Here is a 12,122-nt window from a genome sequence, read left to right as displayed (position 1 = left end):
AGCTACTTCGTACGGGCCACTAGGTGCGCACCCGTTCTTTGCCAGCTGGCAAGAAAGCTTATGCCCCTCAGGGGCATAAGAGCCGCAGAATCTCGACCTACAGACCTGTTGCTCAATACGTGTTGAATGTTTCTTGCGTACACTTGGTCATAGCCATTCTTCCTTGGACAAGCATCATACATCACCAGCCGTGGTGGCTTTGTGATGTGGCGATGCACTGCTTAACTTATGGGCGCCGGTTCGATCACGACCACGGCGGATGCATTGCGAGGCGGCCAGTATGCAAAAAAGACTCGCGTACTTAGAGGGGAATACTTAGAGACGCACGTTCGAGAATCCAAAAGGTCGAAATCATTCAGTATTCCCTTACTTCGGCATGATTGGTGTTTGATTTCGTAGTTCTTAATCTGTAGTTCACATTTCCGCATTGGTTGTGAACGATGTCGCGCTCAACGTAACATTCTATAAGAATATATATTGTTATCATTGTGCGGGATAAGCCTGAAATTTCTATAAGATTACACATTGCGCAGAATAAAAGTAAGCAAAACCTTACGCATCGTCATTAGTTGTAGTTTGCCATTTTACTAAATATTCGCTTCACGTAGGTTTCATAGTTTGCGCTGTATCCATAAAACTTTTTATTCATATTTTTCTTGGTACCCGATAGCATTTGTTGGTCCCATTTGCACCTTTCCTCTAGTACTCATCATCCCCTTTTCATCTTAAACAATGCAAAAAAATATGTTGCCTAGCAGTGTTACCTTGTAAAAAATTACCACGTTTTATCATCGATCTTCAGTTCATCCTTCTTTGGCTATGCCAAATAAGCTAACGGGCAAAGGCGCACCTGTATTCCTCTAACTTGGCATAACACTTCAAACGCCCGCGACTTGCAGATAAGTATACGCTTTATTATTAATAGGCATGCCATTGTATCAGACGTGCCAGGTGTGAGGTAAGTGCTGGAATGTATATCTCTTTTGGCGCGAGTGCGAAATGCACTTTCTGTACCTCAAATGTGATAATTTCATCAAATAGTACACGTAGTACATGTACAAGTAGTACAAGCTTATGCGTGTATTATCTGCCACGCCGGTCTCCTTGGTTAGCCAGGCCTAGACTTAATTATTTGTTCATATGTTGCCATGAATCACCACCGTTAAAGGTGGCGGTGATTTGCACTACGCCCGATAGAGGAGAATTGTGCAGGAAAGTAGCTACGGTATATACATCCACAAATATACATCTGGTAATATATCAACCGATCCAGCAGCAACCGCTAGCCAGTAGACAGGCGATGTTCTGGAAAGTTGGAAAAGAAGGCTTCGTTTCAATAAAGTGGCCAAATATATCTCCAAGGGACAAGCCACCTCTTCTTTACCTGCCTCTGCATCGGGCCGTAATCGTTCTCCTAGACATTAGAACTCCATGCCGTTCTGTTCAACACCATCCGTGAGAGCAGCTGTCGAGGCTCCAATGAAATTTTACCTGGTGTGTATGGCGCAGTAACAGCCACAACCGCAGGAAGGAGAACTTAGTCTGACAGGGTTCGAGGTCGGCCTGTTAGTGGTCGTCGGTCACGAGGGAGTACAAAGTCGGGACGAGCAATATGCCTACTGCGGTCAGCAGAAGCGGCACGTAATATGATGGCGATGACAGCCTTAGAAACTATGGCGCATTCCCGCTTTGGGAGATGGGCCACGAAAGAGGAAAAAGGAATAAAACATGTCTGCCGTCGATCACTCAGGCGCTGGCAACTCGCACCGGCAGGAGAGCACTGGTTTATTTGCGTATAATAAAGCTTTCTGTGTGGCCGTGTAAGATTTTCGAGCACTGTCGGCACGTTTACGACTTCGTTCTGGCAACGCTTTTTTGCTGAGGATCCGTTTTAGTGTCATTTTAGTGTCACGATCACTTTAGTGTCACGCAAGCTAAGTAAGGGAAAGCGGAACAATCGCAGACGCCGGCACCACCCTCTTCATCCGGTAATCGTTTTTCAATAAGAGCCTCGGCCCCGTCGAATCCCTCTCCACTTGAGTGTGCTCCTCGTCTCTTGTCAGCCAATTAGATAAGACAAGCCGCTCAGTGTAGGCAATGTTATTCGTTTTTCAAGCAAGCAAAAGGGACCTCCTATGAATGAGGAGAGTATTTGATTGGTCTGTTCAGACAACCCTGCTGGTTCCCGCCCGATGCTTTTGACGTCAGGCGATTGGAATTTGACGTCAGGCAATCGGAATACAACATATTGGAACAGTTTTACGTTATAGGGCCCCATGTAATAAACTACTGTAAATTCCTGCCCCTTCCTTATTTGCTGGAGAGGGCGTGGTACACTGAACGCATAAAACGTGCTTGCTGCTTGGCAAACAGTAAACGGGGCAGTACGCACACTGAAGGTGGTCACTCAAAACACAGGGACTGCAGCATTTTAACGATGTGTTACTAATCTATTCCTATTTTTTTTCTTAGTACATGGAAGGAGGTGACGGCCATGTCTACTTAACGAAGACGCTCTTCTGTCATTGGCACCTCTGATCGTCTTCACCTTTCAACGCCAGACAAAAGAGTCTAATGACAGTGTACGGAGGCTCGGGGCACTGTTTTTTGAAGTCCTGCAGGTGCACGTTGTAGAAGAGCCACGCAGTACGCTGACGAAGGCCTAGCTTCCTTTCTCCCGCCTTGAACTGCGAGCAATAAAGTTTTATTTGTTGTAAGTTCACTGTTCTGGGCGCACTGCGGACGCTTGCGTCGTGCGAAAGATTGCAATCACATAGGTTTTCATGTGTAATGCAACCGCAACTTGCGGTGAATAAAGACCTAGTTTGTACCATAAATATAAAAATAAACTAAAATGCACTAATTCGACTTGGAACAATAAAAAAAATTGGAGAGTAGGTAATGAAAGCTGCTAAATTTTAATTGAGAAAATTTATTACAGGCGAGAGAAAAGGGGCGTGCGAGTATTCGAACTTTCGAGTATGCAAAATATTCGAATAATTGATTCACAGTTCATTATATTTTGACTATTCGAAATTGTCAACTATTAGTTGGTCCTCAAATATAAGGAACATAAGAGTCGATCGATTAAGGAGATTCAAGGGAGTGATATAGACGTAAGCGAGGACTATGTATTTCGAATAGATCCGTCACCAAAGAGATGCCACTGTTAGGTAGACGCCAGTTTTTTGTTGAACACACAGGACGAGTAACCTCAGCTCAATAACATCAAATCGTTAACTTTTTTATCTAATTCCTCAATTTTGAATCGGCTCATTCGCGTCGGCGTCCGCAGACGAGGCTTTAGGCGTGCGCCAGTAAGTGCTTATACTCTTCCAGTGAACGCTCGAGGGACTCTGTGTACGCGTCTGCCAATAAGAGAAGAAGGTTCGGCGACAGTTCCCTGCAGTACCACCACAATGTTGTTGCCCTCTGCGCACCACGGGCATCAGAATACACTGACTACACCCAAATTATCTTAGAAGTCGTAGTGTGTCCCCTTATTGAAGGCGCCTGTAAGGCATGTGAGCGAAGGGCTAGGGGCCTCAGGAGACGTGGTGCGAGTTTGGTTTCAAAAACAACGAGGCAAGCTGGACGCACCGTCAACGCTACACTCAGTAGGCTCACTGAGGACTACACCGCTTGCAGAAAGTGCGTTGAGTGCTCGAGATCGGAAGCGAAAACGCTTAACCAGCATCCCCGCCAGAACCTAAAGACGTTGTTAACGCCCTGTAATTTTTTTTATACGTCCATCTAGAATGTCTCCCTTGTAGACTGCCTATTAGACATCTATTGTATGGGCTTGAACAAAAACATATGTTGCTTAAACATAGCGAAGCTGGCATTCTTTCAGAACACTGCTGAGCATTGTAGGGTGTCACTTTATCAACAAATACAATGTATGTAAATCTTCTGACGTGTTCCCTTTTCTAGTAGTGCCATCAGTATTGTACATCAGATAACTTGAAAACGTTATTTCTCATTTACACTTTCCTCAATCTACTTGGCTTTCAGTTTCTATTGTCACTACCAAAATGCTTAAACACACGTAATTCGACCTTGATTTTTGGCGCATTCTTAACAGAAACAATAAATTTTAATTAGTTCACAAACAAGAACACGTTTAATGTGGCATTCGAAGTTCGTTGCTCTTAGACATTCGTGTTTGATCCGACTCCAAAATTCATGGTTGGAACCCACCTAATATATATGTGCTGTACAACGCACTTAAAGAACAAACGAACAAGCAAGATGTACAGCGCAGATGAAATAACCAATGGATACTACCACTCGCTATCGCTTATAATCTATGGCTGTGCTCCTTCCCAAATAGTCAATTTTGGCGACAATGAGCTAGATGGCTTTACTAAACAAGGTTGCGCAACCGTGGCTATGTGGATTGATTTATCATTTTATCGGATGCAGCGATGATGTTTGCAGCAGGTTGTCATTATCCCTCAAGAGAAAGGTGTATAACCGCTGTGTCTTAGCAGTGCTCACCTACGGGGCAGAATTCTGGAGGCTTACGAAAAGGGTTGTATTTATATTGAGAATGAGGCAACGAGATATGGAAAGAAGAATGATGGGTTTAACGTTAAGGGATAAGAAAAGAGCAGGTTGGGTGATGGAACAAACGCAAGTTATTGACATCCAAGTTGAAATGAAGAAAAATAATGTGCATGGTCCAAGCATGTAATGGGGGCGGGAAGATAACCGATGGCCATTAAGGGTTACGGACTAGATTACAAGAGAAGGTAAGGTGAGCAGTGGGCGGCAGAAAATTAGGCGGGCGGATGAGATTAAGAAATTCGCAGGCACAACATGGCCACACTCAGTACATGACCGGGGTAGTTGGGGAAGCATGGCAGAGGCCTCTGCCCTACTGTGGGCGTAGCCAGGCTGATGATGATGATGATAATGATGGTGAATTCGCGTAGTCATCAAATGATATATTCCAATGAACCAGCTGCAGAGCATGCAGGTTCAAGTAAGTCGGTTTCATCAGGCCATTTTAGTTACCACGTTCGACAGTGCAAATGAAGAGTTATTTTTATGCTATAGAATTTACGGCAGGCTAGTGGGCCCCACTGTCAAGTTTTTAGAAGTAAGCGCACACGTCTGTTTCTCACGTCTTCTTTTTATTTTCTATTTCTGTTCAAGACGTAATCCAACCAGCCTAAATGTGCACGCTTCTGGAGTTAATGGAAATTATGTCCCGTTACTAGAACGCCAGCAGCTGTGTCAGCACGCCACCTTTTCGCTAAGTCACAAGGAAAGCAGCATCTTCGACAGGCACTACGTCCTATGAGGCCAAGAAAAGCACCTGGACTACCAGACTGGTGACCATCTCCGCCTATTTTTCATAGTTATCACGCGGTATAATTCTTGTTTCTTTTCTGCTTTTAAAGATGGCGCGAACTCTTTTCTTTTGTGTCCGGTTATAAACAAGGCATCTTGTTTTATTGCTGCTGCTGGTTTGCTTTTTCTAATTCACTTGTTTGTTTTGGGGGGCTTTGTTTGCCTATGCATGCTCACTATCAATAAGGTGTCCCATCTATCATGCACCAAGATATTAAGATACAGAAATGAGGCGTCGCTTAACTGAACCAAAGTAATATTGTTTCCTGTGGCTTGAAGATACTGAGATTCTTTTTTGCATTCTGCCTAAATACATAATTAGTCGTAATTATTTATTCAACTTCTCTAATGATATAATTAGATGAAAAGTGTCAATGAAGAATTTGGACAGCAACATGAAAATCTCCCCGATACAGTTTTCTGTTGTTGAATGTGTGGTACATACCACAGTAATTTTTTTTTTCCCAGCGTGAAAGAAGCGCGCGTATAGACTGCACACAGAATGCCTCGAGCGGCCAGTGGCGCGGCAATTTTGCGTGTATTCGCAAGCTTCTTTGACGCTTGGAGAAAAGCGTCTATGTAGCATTTATCGATAAACAGAAATCAGTATCGGGAGTTTTTGGTGCTGCACTACAATTTTCTCACTGACACTTTTTACCTAATTATAATATATGAGAAGTTAATTGATCGACACTAACTATTTAACTAGCCGGAATACCAAAAATTATTACACTATGTGTACACCACCATGGCAAATAAATTTACCATGGCGCTGTACAGATACGTGGCATTTGCATATCTTTTTAAATTTTGGTGCATGATGATTGGATAACCCTGTGTATTTGATGCACCTCCTATAAAGATTGCAATTGTTATGCTAGTCCGGTAATATACCGCGTTTCTGGTTAGTTTTCATGTCTGTAAATGTCATGCTGCACTCTGTACTAATTATGAAACTCTATCAAGCTTGAGGTGGTAGCCGACATTGTACCATTTAATGTATGGTGCTGTTTAAGATGGTGACGAGCAAGAAAAATGTCAAGGAGTAAGATGTAAACACATTTTACTTGTTCGTTTTGGGCAAATTTCACAAACAAACGAAAAAAGAAGCTAGAATATTAGTCAAGGCCTATTGGTAAGTTTCTTTATATTTACGTGTTGCAATGACCTTAAGGACCACACTTGAAGTCAAAGGGAATTATTGTATTTGAGGCATGGCGAATAAACTTGCATTTCTTATGCTTCACTACACGAGAACAGATAAAAACGTGCGGGATGTTAATAGTGAGCGGCCAAAATTTGTCACCCCCGCACTCTCACTCTAGGTCCATGCGGTAAGGAAAAGGCATGATTGTTCTTTTTTGTCCGCGCTCTGTCATTACAATTTATACGCCTATGCATAACAACACATGCTTTGTATACCTTTTGAATCAAGAAGAGTTTGGGGTTGCTAGTATTTCTATTTCATTTCGCACTCTAACTGAAAAAAAGTAGGATTGTTACAGAACAGAACACTGCACCTGTCTAGGTTGCATTTATCTTCACTGATCTAGAACTTTCTCCGGTAAAGTGCCAATAAATATACGTGATGAACGAAGATCAAGTTATTTTTTCTCCTGCGGGCAGAGAAACCGAATTGAATGTATATCGTAAAAATATATTGCCAGCTGGCGAGCTCATTTAACAGAAAACAATATCGGTTATAAACATAAATAATATGGCCTTATCCCTTCAAAGCTGGTTACACTCATCTCCATTACTTCATTCATACATTTCTATTTGATTTTTACATGTTGGTGTATTTTCCAACAGGACCGACACAATCGCGTAAATAAACATCATCATTTCTACAGCTCGTCTTGCACGGACCTATTGTGCGTGTTTATCATATTCGGATACTCTAGTCGAAGGTACCTGTTGCTTAGCTCGAATTAGACATGCCCAAAGGCTGCATGATCAGTCACACGCTCTTTCCCTCCTATGCAACACGCAATTATCCACTGGTGGACCAAACTTGACTCTGCTGCGTTATGAAATGGTGCATCTTGTTAAGCACAAAAAAACAATTGAATTGTTTTTGGCTTGTTCCATTGCAGCCATATTGTGCATTTGTACATTGAGTCATCAAGTGGGGAGGTGCTGCTTCTTGTAACTCTAGTACTGACACTTGTAACTCTAATACTGGCACGTATAATTTGCTTTCGTCGTCGTGTCAGGCTACTTGATGTCAATTCGAGGGGACCCATGTTTTGCATTATCTGACACCTGCCTGTATTTCCTATAGCCGACACCAGATTCTCTATGACACTTACAGAATGGGCACATCTGGCCGAAATACGCATTATAGAAGAGCAGAAAACTGGGTGGTGGGAAATCTTCAATATCTTTACCGATGACTTTTGGTCAACTCGCAAAATATTACGTCTATAGGTCTTAGAAAATTTATACAGCAAAACGGTTCAGTGTGGCTTTGCAGCCGTTTTCATGCGGCAATTGCCGGCGTGGGACGGCATGGTCAATATCGATTGGTAGTGCAGCGCTGCCTGTGTCGGAGAATCGAGTTTGCTTTCAAATGCGACTGTACTTTAATATAAGTTAAAACATACATCGCGCGTATCTCGTTCGAACAAAACAACTTCGCTGCGGTACTTTGTAACGAATACCTGCATTTTTTTTTATTATCGCGACAGTAATCATTGGACACTCAAGCCGGATTTGTGTCGTCGCCTCCGCCACGACATTTCCTATAAAGTGCAAGGACGATCAAATCATCGCCGCACGCCGTATGCTAAATGTGCGAGTGAAAGCATGATAGCGTCAGCCCGAGCTCGCGTCTCAATCTCACGCACCCAACAGCTGAATGCAGGGAAGAAACGCGCCGTCTTCCGCGAGGCGCAAAGTCTTGGGGAAGACTAGGGAGGAGGTAGGGAGCGTTCTACTCCGGGCGGCCCTGGCGGTCGCGCGCGCCTAGCTGGGCCACTGTATGCCGATATCCATCTGCGACTGGCTATGAGTCCGTTCTTGCGCTGAGTTTTCCCGGCATGCCGTAGTTCGCGTTCAGGCGAGCTGCCGCACAAAGGCCAATTCGCTCGATGATGCTGCCGCGTTTCCTCAATGCAGCGTTTTCAAAGCGAGTTTCCGTGGCCATCGCGTCAGATGTGTACATGCTGCCTAGTACGCGCACGACACCATGCTTGTTTTTTTTTGTATTCCTATGCTTACGAGTTTATACGCCCGATGAATCTACTATGCTTACTTCGTAGAGCTGTCCACTAATTTGCTATCGCGATCGATGCTTCGCCTATTGGGCGAAACTGCGACTTTTTTTTTTTTCACATCGCGCTGTTGCGGCTCGAAGATGAGAGTTTGCTAGGAGTTCGTATGGCTGCAACGATGGGAGCTAAGGCATGGAGCCGAGATCGCGCAAGCGCTCTACGTCACCAAGAAAAGTGGGCTTGATTTGGCATTCTCCGTTCGCTTAGCAGACGACCGCTGACGAAAGCGTGGTGCCACCTAATCATGTAAGCGCAAGCCAATGTTGGCAAAGCGTTTTTCTTGCGCGATCTCGCCTCTGGTACTGGGACGTAACCAGCGTTGTAGCAAGTTGTCACATGCCTTCTTGAGGTCTTATAGGCGCGACGCAGACTGAAGTGCCTGCTGGTACGGACATGGCGACCAGACGCGAACGCTGTTCACTTCTCCACTACCGTGCCAAAGAATCGTCAGTACTTTCTGCGGCTAAGCTGCGGTCTAAGGCTAGCGGCAATTGCGTGTGCCGGAGGCTTAATGCAACATAGGCGATCTTCGAAGGAACGTTTCCTACCAGAATGAGTAGACAGAAAGACCGCAAAAATATACAGTATTTTTACAGCGGAGCTGTTGTGCGGTAGCTTGGGGCGGTTGCAAAAGATATGCAAAAGATATGGCAGTTTCTCCACAGATAAAAGAGCTAAAGCGTAAAGTAAAGCCGTATCACCCAGTATGCGCAAGCTGCGTTATTCGCGAGAAGTGTCAAAACGTATTGCTTTAAAAAAGTTGTGTAAATAAAAAAATCACCGCCCAAGCACATCGTGCAGATGGTTAACCAGCGATGCGGAAAAGTGCGGCACCGGTGTTTACCGCTGGGTTAGTTCTGACGGTTCAGTAAACGACACCTTGGTAGGCTGCCGGATCCTTGGTACGCAGTTGCTGCGTGTGCTCGGCTGCACGAGCCTGTTCTTGTGCCCTTGCAGCGGCATCGGCACGGTGGAAGCAAGCTCGTTCCCGATTCTACTCGCGCCATTGCCCATCGAAAGCTGCCTGCTCCTCAGAAATACGTATGGCGTGGGGCCTACCCATTTCGCAACCAGAGAGAAACAGCAACTACGTCACTACTGGCGCAGCTTATGGTGTGCATCTCTTTCGCTTCTTTATTTTTTTTAAGCCCATGCGCATGTGATTGCGCCGGAGGAATTTATGGCCTACAGGCTACACATAGGGGACGGGTGAATCGGCTAGCCATATACAGCTTTTCTGTAAAAAGTAAAACCACAATAGATGCTTTTTAGTGCGGATGGCGGTTTCGCGTCACGGGCTCATAGGCAAATCACGTTACCTTATGTCAGTGGCGTTCCACCCGTACAATGGCTAGGTCTGGTAAGGTGGAGGCTACGGAAGAACAGCGCGGCTGTGAAGAACACGTCGTGAACAGAAGTGGGAATATGCGCGACGACGGCGGTACGCTCGTAATACGGGCAAAGATCCTGCCGCACGCGCCAAAAGTATCCATCGTTAGCTGGATCGACCCTACCGGCTCCACACCCATCGTAATTGTGGATGATTTCAACATACACGCGTCTCGGCCAGATGAGAAGTGCTGCGTGGCGTTTCTCTTGGAAAGGTTCGGCAGCCAGTTTTACAAAAACATCACTGCACATATGACACGAGATCGGGCATGCATAGACCTCATATTTACCAAGAAAGTTTCCACTATCTCCACAAAGCTGCTGGCTTCATATAACATTGATCATGAAGCTATAGTCACCTTGGTGACAAAATAAAAAATCCAAAGAAGCAAAGAAAATTATGAAAATGAACATAGCATTCAGTATGCAAAAAATGTGAGCAATAAAATTATGAAAAAAATGATTTTTTTTGTGGTATGTATCGCTTATTATCAGTCCCCATATTTATTGTCAACATATTTATCACCATATACACGTCACCGGTCATCCACCTTCAATGAGTGGAATGACTCTGGAGTCTTTTTTATGCTTACGATAGATACTTCTAAATTGACCAGATTGTCGACACCATTATTTCAAGAGCCGAAGATGACAGCGTTGGAGTCATCCAGCGCCTGGTGGGCGGTAAATTTTTACTATGCACAAGGAACGGCTCAAGGCCAACCTAACTAATGGTAGGCGAAACCAATAGGATTTAAAATAGGATTTAAAGTGCTGTGGCCTCAACACAGAAACCTGTAGCGACGCATGCAAGAGCTGCGTGGGGCCACAAAGAACTAGCAGCTGTTGCCATCACAAATGGTACGCGATAACGTCGCGGACAATGACAACCAAAATCCCAGAACACTCCCACCACGAGAAACCCTGTGCGAAACATGTGCACCGACCATAAACATCACGATTTCTTGTTAGGATGCCACGCGGCTAGCAGCAAAAGAAGCACCTGCCGCGCTACAAGTTATGCTAAAATTGACCAGAAAGTAAAGGTAATCGAGCAAGGACAGCGTTACACGTGACCAGTGAAGCTACGAGATCCAAAACAACCAAAAATACAAGACAAACTAAAGACATACACGGAACAGCCGAAGTCGATGCACCATCACGATCGCGCTGCGAGAATGAAAGGGCAAACAGAGCAAGCCTAATCAAGCGAACAACTGAAGGCAATGAAACCAAAATAAAAGTAGAATGAAGGAAAACGAAAATCGAAAAGGAAAACAAAGCACTACGCTCCAACCGCAAAGTGAAGATATATGACTAAACCGAGGGGTCAGAAAATAATCCTTTCAATTAGGTCTTAAGATGATGGCATGGTACCGTCAATTGCAATACAAGTTGAAGAACAGCGCCACGTAAACAAATAAACACACACACGGCAGGATAAAAATAAACGCTAATTTCGCGAACAACTAATACACTCGGAATCAATCAAAATAAAGAAGCCGGAAAACAGACAGCGACGATGAGCCACAGTGAAACAAGCTCTAGTTATACCTGTTGCTAACGAATTTCGCAAACAGTTGCAATCACAGCGCCAGCACAAATCTGAATGCTCAAGCAACCTTAGCGAGGAGGCGTAAGCTGCGCTCTTAAACCAAGAGTCCTTCATTCATAAAGACCGAGTGACCCGACGATCGCTCTGGATTATATACGTTCATCCGACCTACCCCAGGTTACCCCGCAGCATATCTCCTAACCCTTCTAAACCCGAAGCACAGTTTAGGGACAAAAGAAAGACATTCGGTTCCACCCGAACATAGAATCACTTCTTTCCGATTAGGTAAACCGCACAAGATTGAAGACGCTCGCGTAACCTGTGTCTGTTTCACAACTATAATGGCTCAATAAATCTGGTTTATGTTATTGTGTTGTGAATGAAGCAAAGATAAAGCAACGGAGGCGAGAAGAAAACCGCAATGCCACAAAACGGCAGCACAAGCAACGAGGGTCACCTGGATACCAGGGCGAGCCTTCAGAAACAGTAGGACACAAGAAAAATCTCAAAGCAACGAATATAATTTCTTTGTCATGCTTAGGATG

The 12,122-nt window shown here is 44.5% G+C and overlaps 1 protein-coding gene across 2 annotated transcripts in view; it reads right to left on the bottom strand.

Annotated features, from left to right (window-relative positions):
* Positions 1-2,432: 2,432 nt before the first annotated feature.
* The window catches only part of LOC139050395 (uncharacterized), a 129,443-nt gene continuing 119,753 nt past the window's right edge, over positions 2,433-12,122 (bottom strand). For both annotated transcript variants that reach the window (XM_070526695.1, XM_070526693.1), the window contains one exon: positions 2,433-2,687. In XM_070526695.1, the coding sequence (XP_070382796.1) occupies positions 2,523-2,687 (165 nt within the window). In that variant the 3' untranslated portion in view covers positions 2,433-2,522. The remainder of the gene's footprint in view (positions 2,688-12,122) is intronic.

This window comes from Dermacentor albipictus, chromosome 10, assembly GCF_038994185.2.
Source record: "Dermacentor albipictus isolate Rhodes 1998 colony chromosome 10, USDA_Dalb.pri_finalv2, whole genome shotgun sequence".
NCBI classification, from domain to species: Eukaryota; Metazoa; Arthropoda; class Arachnida; order Ixodida; family Ixodidae; genus Dermacentor; species Dermacentor albipictus.
The sequence above is the reverse complement of the archived record's forward strand: the minus strand, read 5'-3'. Positions and strand labels throughout refer to the sequence as shown.